Source organism: Micropterus dolomieu, linkage group LG01, assembly GCF_021292245.1.
Source record: "Micropterus dolomieu isolate WLL.071019.BEF.003 ecotype Adirondacks linkage group LG01, ASM2129224v1, whole genome shotgun sequence".
Lineage (NCBI taxonomy): Eukaryota > Metazoa > Chordata > Actinopteri > Centrarchiformes > Centrarchidae > Micropterus > Micropterus dolomieu.
Window position 1 is genome coordinate 50,539,766 of NC_060150.1, and position 15,149 is coordinate 50,554,914.

The 15,149-nt window shown below is 39.1% G+C and overlaps 1 protein-coding gene across 1 annotated transcript in view; it reads right to left on the reverse strand.

The window, feature by feature from the left end:
• The window catches only part of LOC123986139 (glutamate receptor 2-like), a 135,779-nt gene that overhangs the window by 12,304 nt on the left and 108,326 nt on the right, over positions 1 to 15,149 (reverse strand). The window contains exons 18-19 of the mRNA XM_046074279.1: positions 4,526 to 4,640; positions 2,126 to 2,260 (exon numbers count right to left, since the gene is read on the reverse strand). Of these exons, the coding sequence (XP_045930235.1) occupies positions 2,126 to 2,260; positions 4,526 to 4,640 (250 nt within the window). The remainder of the gene's footprint in view (positions 1 to 2,125; positions 2,261 to 4,525; positions 4,641 to 15,149) is intronic.

Here is a 15,149-nt window from a genome sequence, read left to right on the forward strand (position 1 = left end):
AACTTATGGCTGACCTGGATCACTTGTTCATTGAGTTCACTCTCATACCTACCCAGACAATTTCACTTTTCCAACTTTGACTTAGCTTAGGTTTCACAACTAGTTTTACATGGTGGAAAATAATTGAAAATAATTACTAGAACTGTGAGCAATTAAAACAGGGTACAATAACCCTGACGCAAGTCTGAGCCAGACGAGAAGCCAAGAGCATTGCTAAACAGGGCTTCAACAGGTGGTTAACACACATTTGTTTGCTTGGGCACGCTCAGACACACTGCCAGGTTCTGATCCAGCCTCAGACACCTAAAACGGAATTTTTCTTCTCATTCATGGGTGAATGGCTGAATGAACCTTAAAATTACTGGTACACCTTGAATTACCCCCCCCCCCCCCCCCTTGACAGGAATGCTGGTGTGGTGTATGAAAACATTGTGACATCACACATGAAAGCTGTGGGGAAAACTATATCGGTGAAACAGCAGGGACCCTAAATAATAGACCAAATGAACACCAAAAACAGACAACATCAGCGGTCACAGCTCACAGCATAAACTGGGAAGGGGATAATGTCATCAACCAGGAGTCACTGGCGAAGGATCAAGAAGGACATTCACATCTGACAGAGAGCATCTTTAATTGAATAATAGATCCACTCATCAGCAGACAAAAAACCCCCAAAACAGGCAAAACTGTTAATAGAAAAGTGGAATTTACACCTTGTATTATATAGATTATATATACAGTGAAAATGGACACCATGTATAAACCCATTTTATCATTTTGTTGCTGCAGTTCACATTCACCACAGATGCAAATTCATAAAATACACTGCAGAATGTTCTGGGTGTATACTTGTTGCCTATGTAGACTACATGTATATTAACAACTGTATATATTGTTTTATTTTATATGTTCATATTTTAATATACATTTTACTATCTGTTAACTTTATAGTATGAAGCGACAACAAACATTCTTTTGATTATAAAACCTTGTGTTGTATAATGATAAATAAACTACCTTGAACCCTGTATTATCCAATGTTAACATCTCTCTATGTATACTAAAAATCCAAGTGAGCAATGGAAGTGAAGGATTGTCTGGTTAGGTCTACATGTGGTTGACCAACCAGGCGTAACATGTCTAAAAGTTAGCTGTTCTAGACTTAATTATGAAGCCCACATCATGTGTGTTTTTTAAGCTTCATGTTTTGTGTTTTTCCCTGTAGCGCATCTTTATGACATTAATTTAGCCTTGTAATGACACTGTGGCTTACACTGGCCATTGCCTTTTAGCAGTGCTGCTGAAAAGACAGCTGGTTCGTTGTGAGGAGAGCTACTTCATAGAGGCGATCGAAGTCAATGTGGATTGAACAGACTGATGCATCTGTAGCGCTTGCGCATTGCTGACATCTTGCATCCGGCATGAATTTGGATTTCAACTCCTAGTATTTTAGATTTTCTATACACACTCAGTTACTAGTTTATTACGTCCAAAACCACTGCAGTCTAGCCCAACAGCCCTGCAATATATCCTACCTTTCTGAAAGAACTATGTTCAGTTTCGGTTTTACCACGGTGTTGATTCAACTTTATGGTAATGTTAGAGGCTGTAGGTTGTGCTGCTGTTATACTGTATTGTGTTATACTGAGGGTTCATTTTTGTGTAAATGCTCATTGACGTAAATATGTTGGACTAAATATTAGAAACACAACTCAGTTTAAAGTGTAACACAATGTAATTCAACAGCACCAGAAAATGACCGTAAAGGTTTAAATAATAAACTGGTGGCTGAGTGTTACCTTACTGTATAAATAGTATCATAAAAAAACATTGGCATGCTATTTCTTACATTACACTGAACTCACTAATATGAGGTATGAATTTCACACATGTAGAAATACTACAATACACATCACATTAACCACACAGGTTTTGGTTTTTCTGATTTTCTGACTGGAAGGCATTTGTTCATTTGTCTGTAACATTACTCCGCACATAAATTCAGATTTTGATAGTTGTTTTTAGTGAGAATCCTACATAGCAAATGGAATACCAATCTTACAACAATACCAATTGTATTTAAGATAATTTTAGAAACTGTTTTTTTAAAAAGATAACGTACCTTCATTTTTTTTGCCTCTGCACGACTCTTGTAGCAGAACTCTACCAGTGCTACCATCATGGCCAGACCTAGACCCCCAACCAGGATGTAGAAGACTCCCGCTACATTACTAAGAGACAGAGCACTGGTCTTTTCCTAGTACACACACACACAGAGGGGGAAAAAAAGAGGGTGTCAGCCCAAAGAAGTGTTAGTGAGGTGTTTTTATGTAAAGAGCTAACTTTAATGACTGACACACTACCACAGAACTACAGCATAAAACTTAACTGAGCTGTCATGTGCACACAGTTAACTCATAAATACATCTTGGTGCTTTAGATTAGGACAGCATAGTCACAGAAAATTAGACTAAACCTAACCTGCACACATTTAAAACACTCATGCTCTTTACTAATTTGTCTGTGTGTAAATCAGTGTGTACCTTTGTATGCACTATATTCAAGTATTTGTGTTTGCAGATACTGACCATCATCAAAATGTTAGTAAATGACTCAATATCATCCAAGTTTTAACCACAAACAGCTCTGGCCATCATTTCTATGAACACTGTACTCAACAAGTATCCCAGATACGTCTCAGCTACGTCACTGGTCATAGCGATTTCACTGGAATCAATTGTATTAAGAAGACAAGCTTGTGGGAAATTAAATCAAGGACAAGGAGATGAATAAATAAAAACATCTAACCAAGAAAGGTTAAAATCAAGGGCAACTGGACTGGTTGAAGATACTCAAAGACATTTTGCCTCTCATCTGAGACACTTCTTTAGCTCAGAAATGAAGAAGCGTCTCAGACATCAGAGATTTTCCTCATATTATGCAGGCCTAGTGTGCGTGTTTCCCACACTCTGTGCCAGCTTGTGTTTGCAGCCCTGACTCAGTTGTCTGCATTTGGGTCCAATTCCTCATGTTCCTTGTTACCCTGCTTGGACAATTGTAAGACAGACAATACCTTGAAAACTAATTCTGTCTAAACAGGGTTTCAGACAGACAGAATTTAACTTAAGTGTTAAAATAGACAGAAAAACTGAACATTTAATAGCCAGCTAGCCTTCAGCCTCCAGCCCAGGCTGCAAAACTACTGCCTCTGTCTGTCCGCCACAGCCGCCTTGGCCTGATCCAGTCCAGCCTTGGAGTTGTGAGCCTGCAGCCACCCTGTCCTTTTTAGCTCGCTACCTGTCTGTCCTGATCTAGGATACCCTGAACCCCAGGAGAAACTAAGGAGACAAGATGATGTTAAGAGATCAATCTTTTGAAGGGATTCGCCATGCCATTTTCACAGGTTACAGTGTAGTCTTCAAAGGAAGCATGGCTGCCAATGTCACTGGATCTCAGCTGCCCAGCACCTTGGCCTGATCACTGACCAGCACCACCAAGTTGCATCAGCCCTGTCAGGTCCCCCATTCGGTAGCACGGCCTTCGCCTGCTCCAGTTTTCCAGTCGACAGTCCCGCTGACACCTGTTCCTGTGCTGCAGCAATCCAATGAGACAGTACACTGGTGCCCCGGTGTTTGGAGACCAGGACCGGAGGCTGGAAGGTGAGTTGGGGGAGCTAGGGAAACAGTAGATTGGTGACCGCTGCAGCAGTCTACCGTTTCCCTCCACCAACTCATCTTCCAGCCTCCGGTCCTGGTCTCCAAACACCGGGGCGCGGGTCCTGTTTTCTAGATGTTGAAAACTTATTCAGCAGCCTGCCCTATCGTGTAGCTGAATTTCTTGGGGCCAGTTGCCTTTCCTGATCTCTAGCCTTGTCACCAGCCTCCAGAGGGCTCCTACCTATATCACTAGCCTCCTCTTTGGTTTTGACCCTTTCCTGCCTCATCATCCTGTAAGCCCTTTTAAGCATTTTGTCCTCTGACATTGGTAATAAAATCATTTGAACTGCTGCAGCCCTGCCTCAGTTGTCTGCATTTCCTCAGTGTCTAATTCCTTGTTACCCTGCTTGGACAATTGGTACACAGACAATAACTTGAAAACAAATTCTGTCTAAACAGGGTTTCAGACAGACAGACTTTAACTTTAGTGTTAAAAAGACAGACAGAAAAATTTAATATTCAACAGCCAAAAAGTGGACTTAATGGTTCTGAGTTGATCTTAAGAAGTTCCACTCAGTTTTCAGGACACCACTTGTTTTTATTCTTATCAGCATTTGACTGTTGAAGCATCGTGTTTTAACCTGAGGGTGTCTTTGACAATTCAGTCAGGTCAGCTGTTACTGCATGTACCATCAATACTGTGTACATTTTTCTTTCAGTTTTACACAGAAATATTGGACTACTGTAATCTTTGAGTGTAGATATACTTTCTTTTCTTAATACACACAAAACTAAGATTACTGTACATGATAAATGTGTGAACAGACAGTGCATGTTTGATTGATCCACAGACATATACAACTAACCTTATTGGTAGAGTCCTTGAAGCCACACTCTCCTTTATCGTACCACCACTTGTTTTTCATCTTGTCTAGGGTCCCTTGCTCATTCAGTTTCAATACGGCAAGGTTAACTGGTACTCTTCAATGGGAATAACATAAATAACATCATTATCAATGTTATCTTATGTTATTAGTGGGGCAGCGGTTCTCACACTCTGGTCTAGCAACCAAGACAGGGTCCACTAATGTTTTTGTTGTTTAGCAGGAATTTCATGTCACGAATGACACAACATTAAAGCTTGTTTTTACAATATTTTTCCACATTACTTTAAATTTAAAGACTATAATCATATCACTCCATCTATTGCCAAACGCTATCATGTTGGACATGAGGACTATGTAGACCATTTAGTCTGTTATCACCACAATTAATTGGACAAAGCTGTTTAAAATTAAATCTTATGCTGTCAGGACCCCTCTATTTGGCCCCTGAGACAGAGAATGAGAGGCGCCGCAGTGAAAAGCCTTTCTGCTTATTCAGCAGCAGTATTCCTCCAGGTCAGAGCCATAGATAAAAAGAGTTTAGCCAAACTCTTTATCCACGGCTCTTCTCCTGCACTGTTGCTGCCATCTGGTGTGAGGTCAACTGACCCTGGCCTTGTGCCTGAAGCCTGCCCTAACCCTGACCTCAACCAAACAGATTGCAACACATTGTTGGAAGAAGCAGCAAAGACTACAACGCTACCTGTTAGTGGTGCTTATCAGCAACTGCTCAATCTCTATGTAACATCTACAACATATAATTTGTTTTTATATTTCTTTGAAAGGTTACAGCTTGGCAGTGCTAACATTATTACCTTTTGTGTTCACATGTGGCGTTATAACTGTGCTGCTTCTTTAGATTTTTTTTAAACACCTGATAACCCAATGTTACTCACGTTTGTGTGTTTTTGTGTGTTTTAGTGTGTGAGTGTGTGTGTGTGTGTCTGTGTTTGTGTGTGTATTAACCTTGCTTTCCCCTCCTCCGCTGCCGCATTCTCCCTTGTCATACCACCACTTGTTTTTCAGTTTGTCCAGTAGCCCCTGCTCGTTCAACTTTAACACCGCCAGGTTCACCGCATTTCTATATGAACACAGTGGCTGTTAGCAGTTCAATTGTTGTCAATGTCAGTCCTTGTGCTGGTATGCATGTTAACAGCATGGGCTCTTAATCCTTAGTATAAACAGAATAAACACAGCTGGAATGCTTCTCTTGTCTTCACAGAAAGCTTAACAGTATTTGATAGGATTAGCTTTACCATGTTATAGTGACTAAGCTCAACCTGCTGAATAACCATGGAAATAAGAATATTGAGTAATATGTCTGAAATCACTTGATATGTCTTCATAGAACCACAGCGATAGGGTTGGGTTCTGATAGCTGGTTCTTGGTTGATAAATTACAAATCTCTTATCGAATCATTTCTCTCTCCTGTCCTTTTTCATTAGCAAAAAATGTGCTCTCTGCAAGCCATTTGTGTGTCAGTCATTTGTGTTTTCCTTTCAAATTGTGTTTTCAGTAAAACCAGTCCATAGACAAGTCATGCCACTCAGCCGCCATCTTGGCAATGCCTCTGGGCAGCTATTTCGGATTAACAAGACCAGGCTCTGACCAGGATCTGAATGAATGGGGAGAGAGACAGAACTGCACTTTTACTGGTCACCAGGACATGAAAACTACATGAATAGAATCAGTAGTAAAATCTAATAATAATCACTGAAAAAGTTGATGACTTTGCCCCAAAAAACAAGGTTTAAAAAGCGGTTATCCTTCTACTACGTATGCGTCACCACTTCCACGCATGCACAGTAGATCCTTACATCAGTGAAACCACACGATGGGCTGAAATATGTTTACCGCTTCGGCTGTTAAAAGCAGACTATTGGCTTTCTAGTAGGAGGGATGGGATGGGATTGAGTGGCGTGTCTCCTCTATAAAACGTCTCTGGTAAAACTAAACAGTAATTGGTTTTATGGTTTATGGTAACATTGTTCTCAAAAAAAATACTGAGATCTTGGATTCCAGTGACATCACCAAAAAAGTCCAATAGGGCAAAGGAAAACAAGCATTCATATGATCTGAGAAGTTGTAAACAAGCCAACTAAAGGAAAACACCTCAAGCTTGTACAATAAATTGAACCAGAGGTGGTTCTGTAACTGTGATGGATGTTTACAACAGACAGTTTGGGTAATAATTTTACCATGTGCCTTCATTTTCCCCTTAAAACAAGTTTGACTGTTTACTACAGATGCTTACAAGTCTTTGAGCCAAGTCAAGTCTCAAGTGTCTGAGCTCGTGTAGAGAACATCTAACTGTCATGTTATATAAGTTGTCAAAATTTCTCAGTTGGACTTTCATTCAGATCATACTAGCAATATAAGATGATCCAGTTACTTATTTATGAATCAGAACTTCTGGTATTAAGGTGGATTGTAAAGAGAAAGTCCGTAGGCTACAGCTGTTATTTCAATGCGTTAGAAATGTATTTTCCAGTTGTATCTAGAGGTTACTAGCATTAAATAGGCTGCCACTCAAATCTCCAGTGCACAATTTTAGTTCTTTTCAACTTTATTTATATGCTAAAAAACTCATCCTAATTAGATTCGATAAGGGATTTGAAATGATTCAGATTCAATAAGCTCATTCTATCTTTGGATTCAGATTCCATGAAATGCCATCAAAGCCCAACCACTAATAGACATACAGCATAAACAATTCACCCATGCCATCACAGTCAAACTATTTGACGGCAATAATCATCCTCCTCCAAGCCAGCTTCTCTGCTGTTATTTACCACCCTTAGGATTAGGACTCACTTTTTAATTCTTAAAAAACAAAACTACTTCTCAAATATTATGCATTTTATGGACACTTTAGAATCATATCAAATGTATTTAGAATGTTTGGAAAAGCTGCTAAAATTACAAATAGGTATTTAACGGTGTTTATTAGGGTTGGGGTAGGAAGGGCATTCGGCATTAAAAGCCTATGCAAAATCAAATATGCAGATCATCAGATCCCCATGCCGGGTTGGGCAAGATAGATATAGATGATCTGCTGTGGTGATTCCTACAGACAGCAGCCAAAATAAGAAGATTTTTAATGTTTAATCTGTTTTGTATTCTGGCAGCTGGCATTGGGGCATCTAGTTTAACTGTCTAGAAATGCTTTTTAAAATGCTTTTGTTTTGTTTTGCATCCATCTGTGTCTATGAAAACCACACGGTATATGTTTAATAGCCAAGGACTGATTTTATAATTCTCTTTTTCAGATCATGATCAGATAGTGACTTTTGATTATTAATAAATGTATTCGGTTTGGGTGCACATGGCCATGAAACAACATTTGCTTTGTATGCTACCTACTCTAGTTTTGGTGCGTTCCAGTTGACACGGGAAGTCGGAATTTCCGAGTTCAAAGTTCAAAATTTCAAAGGGAACGCCCCCTTAAGTCGGATTTCTGACTTGGGAAGTTGAGAGAACCACACTGCCACGACTTCGTGATCCAAGATGGCTGTCGGGGTATCAACAGTTAGTGAAAGCTGTAGTTTATACTTTTTATTAGCACTTCTGTGTACTTGTGACTCATATAAATGTTCGTACACAAAGTGCTGTCCAGCTGCTGTCTGTGAACGTGTTGCTACAGTGTTTAGTATGAGTAAATACCGCACAATGTGTTTTTTTTTTTAATCTACCGGCGAATCAATAGCTAACCTCGCTATTTGTAAACAATGGCTGGCGAAGCGGGGTTTTACGTCTTGTTAACTGGAACCTGGTCAACTCGGGTGTGACGTCATTCCCAGCTCCGACCTCCGACTTCCGAGGTAAATGGAACACAGCATTTGTCTCCCATGACCAGCACAGGAACTGGTTGCACAAAGTTACAAAGTGGCACTGACTGGTGCTTACAAGTATTTAATAATCTTTCTAACTGTTTTCTGAACAAAGAGTCACTTTATACTACTAAGCTTTGTTACAGAAGACTAGAGATGAGGCATATACTTTATTTTATGGATCCCTTTAATTTCCCAATAATTTCTTTCTTAATTTCTTGAACATTTTTTAAATATTCTTCTGGTATGTAAAACTTAAGACATTTCTTCTTTATTTATTTTCTTTCTTTCTTTCTTTCTTTCTTTCTTACTAATTGTTAGGGGATTGGAACTTACTTTGACCAGATTCAGTTCAGATCTTATACTGATGATGTTTTGTACTATATACATTTCTATGTATCTTTACCCGAGGTTTCTGAAAATCGCTGTGAGATAACTGTTGTTGTGATTTGGCGCTATATAAATAAAATTGAATTGAAAAAAAATTGAATTAGAATTCTTTGACTTTATTCCATGATAATATTTTCAACATATTTTTTGCTGTAATACCTTTTTGCTGAGCTTAGTAGGTCATAATATTATAATTATTATATTATATATAGTGTTGGTGGAGTTTATAAGTGGGTGTTAATATGCAGGCAAGTGCAGAAATTCTGAAACTGATTCTTCATAATTCTTACCTGTAATTAACAATAACACCAGCAACTTTTTAATTTTGTCTGTTAGCTAAATCTTGAAAAACCAGGGGAGTGTTTGGGCCGCTGGTGCTCCGATCTCCGATCCAATTCTTACTTCATTCACTAACTGCCTTGGAAGCTCCCATGTCACCACGTCTGTCAGTGACAGACCGGTTGAACCATGCTGAGGACCCAGCCCCATTCATGTTGCTATGGTCAGTCAACCTCTTCAAAGTCATTCTTGCTATTCCCATGAGAAACTACTGTACACTTAGTTCCCTCAGCTCTGCCAGGCTATCCTGGATATCTGCTTAACAGACGACCTGTTAAGGAATACGTCTCAAAATGCAGTTTTCAGATTGTGCTGAGTATTTTCTTTGTAAGATTACAGTAGTGTCCACATCAAGGCAGGCTTGTTCCTCTGGCTAACCAAAGCTAGAGGTGAAGTTTTGCTTGCCTGAAGTTCTCTTTGGCCTAATGCATTATGATGAGCCTTTTTCTTTGCTTAACATTAATTTGTAAGCTGAGCTAAATACCTGGAGTTCAGCTAACTCATGGCACACTTACTCTTACAGGTTTTGTGCCAGCTTGGAATAAACACTATAAGCTTGCGCTATCAAGAAACAGGCATTAATCACTATGTCCACCGCTGCCACCCATTCCCAAGGGTCGGAGCTGAATCTGAAAACCGAGATCCAAGGGCCTTAGGCAAACACTCTAGCTGCTGTGGCAGTTAAAATAGCAACCTGCTAGGATGTTGACAAAACCTGCACACAGGACATTTTTCAGGTTTGCGTACCAGGGCATAGCTTATAAGAATCAAACCATTTGGTCTTTCTCTACCCCAAAGGTATTCAGCAAGTGTGTGGGGGCCCTGTCCCTGTTGAGAAATAACAGCAGAATATTCATACATAGAAGACTATCTCATATGCTCACATTTACTAGAGCAGGCAGTCAGGAACTGGTGATAAATCTTCTCATGGATCTTTGGTTCAAAATAACTGGGCACAGATCCACTTGGAACCATGCAATGCGCAGAATCTTTTGGGAGGAAAATAAACTCCTTCACTTATTGCATCTCTCTTGCAGGCTTTCAATGAGAAGCAACATTGGGTTGCATAATTACAACTGTGCCCTTGCAATCACCTTGGCCAGAGGGGTGTTATTATCTAGGGTAACCATGACAACAGTTGCACCCGTATCAAGGTGGTGCGACCATGATGAGCAGAGATGTCAATGGACTTTGGTCCCTGTGGTAGACTTTTAGTCCTAAAACATTTTTGGCACTTTTCCATGGTCACCATGATTGCTTTGTTACTAATCCTGAAAGCCTACTGGTGGCCATCCAAGCATTGGGTAGCAGAAATAATTAACCATGACCTCTAGCCACTTATTATAATCTACCACCTTAACCCAGACTGCATAGCTCTCTGGGCTTGGCCTGTGAAAGGTGGAACCTGATTGTCTCAGGCCTGCCTGCTGCGCAAGAGCCTCATCCACTTAAGGCTTGAATATACTCTGGAGCGGACGCATATACAGACAGCTGCGGACACCACAGACGCGGACTACCTCTGTTTATACTACTTTCTGGAGTCAGCTTGGCGAACTTGCTCCACACAGGCCCCAGCTTATATCACAAACCTTATCCACCTGCACTCTTTGATCTGTCAATAAATCTTTTGTATATCCCACAGTCTCGACAAAAACTAAAAAGTGAAAGCCTTTGCTGCTCCACGACTGGGGAACCCGCTGCCATTAGATATCAAATGTGCCCATTCCATCTCTTTTTAATCTAGGCTTAAGGCAAATTTTTATTCATTGGACTTTTTAGTACACTAATCTTTTAATCTGTTGTCATTTCTATAACTCCGTATTTTGTCCTTGTTTATTTTTGTCATTGGTATGTTTCGCTCTATGACTCTTACTTTTGATTTCTTTATACAGCACTTTGGTCAGCTTAGGCTGTGTTTAAATGTGCTTTAGAAATAAACTTGACTTAACTCTCATCACCCGTTTAAGCCCATAAAGCCACAAGGGAAAAGTTTCTCTCCATTAAGACTGTACTGCTCTACTGCTGTCCTAGTGTGTTTGGCTTGCAGGCTTTATTCATCTGCCCTTCTTGCTTGTAGCTTGCACAGAGGCTCTCTAAGGTCTGCCTGTAGACCAATCCAGACTTTGTCACTAAGGTGGTTGATTCAGGCCATAGGTAACCAACAGCGGATCTGGATTCAGGAAAGCTGGTCAGCTGAATATGTCATGGGCACACAAGCTATTTTTCCACTGGATTGTGGAGGAAACATCTCTGGCACTAAGGTGTACTGCCTCACAGCCCCCTTGTATGCCTTGTAGCTTCAAGAAAGCTTATGCAATCCCAAAGTGGCCGATATCTCCCATAGTGAAACACCCAACAAAGAAAAATAACTCTTGGTTACTTATTCATTCTACATATTTTAAACACAGCATCATTCCTGAGAATCCCTGAATGATTTCAAGCTTCAAATAATTTCTCACTTTCTCACCAACTTAGATCAGCGTTAGTCCAAGACTGACCTAAATCTGTAGACAAGTATATCTTTGTGCAACCAGCCCAGCGGTATTATATGACCAGATTTTTGGTATCTATAAAGAGCCTACATTTACTGAGTAACTCTTGAAAAGGAGAAGAGACAATACAGCAGGAAGATCTTTTACGTTAATAATGTAATGGCAGGATGAAAAGGCGGTGAAATTGTTGCCAATGGTGTGTGGTATTTTGTGAGATAATCAATAACGAACTTTGTGTGTTATGTAGTGATTAATGGAGGCTTATGACATCTAAAATACTCTATATATATTATGTGGTAAAATGTGACTAATAACCAGGCTTGGGCTCAGTTCACTTTCATTTGATTGGTTGCAAATACTGCTTAATAGCAACAACTCATTTGCCATTGACTGAGTAATCATTGCTTTTTTGTTTCATAATTTGAAGATGATGATTTTCATATGCCAAAGGGTTATGAGCAGTTGGGCTTTCTGTTTCTTTTCTGAACTGAACCCATCATTGACATTATAACATTAATCATCCACTTTGACTGCAAGGGAAGAAAAAAATAAATGACAACAGAAAAATCATGCTAGGAACAGAGACATGGGGAAAATGAAGAATTCAGTGAATAATTCAAATGAATTCAAATAATGCAAGAGTTTTGCTGAATGAAAATAAAAAAAAATAATGTGTCTCTGGTTCTACCATGTAATACTACAACAACAACAGTGATACAGTAGATCTACCAAGGAGTTAGAGTTAAAGCTCCATTAAGCGATATTTTTGGTATTAAAAAACGTAATGTGAAAGGGTTGCTCAAACTGCTGATCCAACACCCAACAGGCAGCTCTTTCAACTTCTCTAAAACTTTGCTTTGGTTTTGTCCATCTGGTTGAAAATCACCATCTCCGTCACTCTTCACTGACAAGTTCAAATGAGCTGATTGGATGGTACCCAGAAAAAACTGCTAAAAGCCTAATTCAACAAACATTTCTTTAAACATGGTTTAACTAATCCAGCATAACATTTGTTGGCTAGCAAAAAGATTCTGTTTCTGATTCTCATCCAGCTAATTTAGTTCATCTAATGCAGTTCAGGGTTTGACTTTGATCTTGTAGTAGTTCATTTAAATCTTCTTCGTACTTCTATACATATTCTTACTGTGAAATGAAACCCAACATTTATCATAATTCAGATTACAATAAAGAGATCAAAAGTAGGAGGAACAGGAGGTCAATATGGACCCAGCAGCTAATTACTGTCCCAGCGCTCTCTGGTTATTTAGTGAAGAGAACTCTTTTGGGATGTTGCTCTGATTAAATAATTCAGCTACAAAACTTGAAAAATACTGGAGTATAAAAGACTAATTACAATGAGCTAGTACTGCACTTTGGTGTTCAAGAATCGCTTAATGCAGCTTTAACTGAAAATTATACAAGTAACTGCAATCATTAAAAACATTCAGAAGTTAAATTTCAGAGTCAATTGACAGACAGCAACACATAGAGACAGTGGAGAGAGAGAAAGCAGGACAGACAAAACCATACAGCCATCTGTAATGTGCTCAAAAGACACAAAAGTGAGAAACAAACTCAGGAACTACCATGCACACACTACCATACACACACACACACACACACACACACACACACACACACACACACACACACACACAGATCATTATTTACATTGAGTTATAAAAAAATGAAGTAGAAGAAGAATTTTTTTACTACATATTTTCATCATAAAAACACTGAGGCTATATTTGGAACCGCCTACTACATACTACTGGCAACAGCAGTATGCAGTATGTACTGTATACTGCATACCGTATGAGGTATAGTATGTAGTATGAAACTGTTTAATAGATTTATTTTGCAGGATGCTACGCCAGGCTTTGCTAGTTTCCGATTTTCAAAATCCGAACAATAAGAGGAATACAAATGTAAGTACGCTTAAAACGTATTCTTTTTTAAAAATCTTATGTACGACAACAGGGCTGCAGCTGATCTGTAGCAGATGTCTGCTTTGGTGCATAAATAAGAATTATATAAAATAAAAGATTTGTCAACAATTTCCCTAAAAATGCCGATATTTTAAATCAAGTCAATAAACAAGTTCTGTTGTTGTCCTCTAAAGAAAAGACTGGTTGTTGTTACAGGTCAAGCGCTTTGCATTATGGGACACAGTACGCGAGGTAGACTGGTCCAATGCATACTGCAGATTTTTCCCAAATCAGTACGCCATCCGGGTATTTTTTGGCATACTGCAGATTTTGCTTTTGTTTGCATACTGGATACTATATACTACTTTTGGCCAAATCAGTACATACTACGAGTAGGCGGTTTCGAATACAGCCTGAGACAACTGTCTGTCAGATAATTTACCTAGCATCTACTTAAATGTATAAGTTACTGAAACCTAAACATAAAAATACCTCTCCTCTCTCTAATCCAGGTAACTGTCAAAGGAGGGTTGAATCAAGCCTGAACGAGGTTGAAGACACTCAAAGACATTTTGCCTCTCATCCAAGGACTTCTTCAGTTCTGACTGATTTACAAGGTCTTCCAGCTATTTAACCTCTGTAGGTCATTATGAAGGTGATGCATACCACCTGGTTCGTTACTGTTCCTGGCTGTTGTAACAATTGTCATTATGGTTGTTGGAGTCACCTGAGAAACTGAAGAGGCCTCTTGTCTTCAAGTATCTTCAATCAGTCACTTGGACTCTCTCAGTAATTTGGCAAGCCATGATTATGATAAGATGGTGAAGTTTGTAGTTTATTTTAGTTAATTTCAGAATCATATATAAATACCAAATTCAGTCTGATTAAGGAATTCTAATTCAAACAAGTTTTTTCCTCTTGTGGCAATAGGTATGTACATGTCTATACATTACTAGTCGCAGGGATCGCTTGTGAAATTTCATTCATATCTAAGAGAGAATTCTAGTACAAGGAGTACATTCTAAATATGAGGAAATTGTTGAATGCTACAAATTCTTCTAAATCCCTCATTTGTGACACTTTCTAAAAACAATTTTTGGTACGCCTGGTTTTTGCATGAGGCTAGAGGTCTAACAAACATGTTGCATGTGATTCCTTTCCTCATGAAACATTTGTCACTTTATTTAATATTTTAAATACTGCGTTTACTTCTATATTTGTTTGCAAGCAGTCTTCTTCACTGCCTTTGTTGGTACATTGCTGGGTTTCTTTGTACATCTAACTGCTAATTCGGGGAACAGCATGAAACTGACGGCAGGGCTGTATATTGCATTGCCTGTTTACATCTGCATGCCTCATAGTGATTGGTGTTCAAAAACACAATAATCACTCCTTGTGTATTCATCATTGTGTGAAACTAATTAATGGAACTTTTCCTGCGTCAAATTGGAATAAAACAGGACGTTCTGAGGGATTTGGATAACTCTTTGTATAAAATAACTACTTATAATATAGATATAAAACATGTCCAACTAGTTTGGAAGGAGACACAATCAAATGGAAACATACGTAGGCAAGCACACACACACACACACACACACACACACACACACACACACACACACA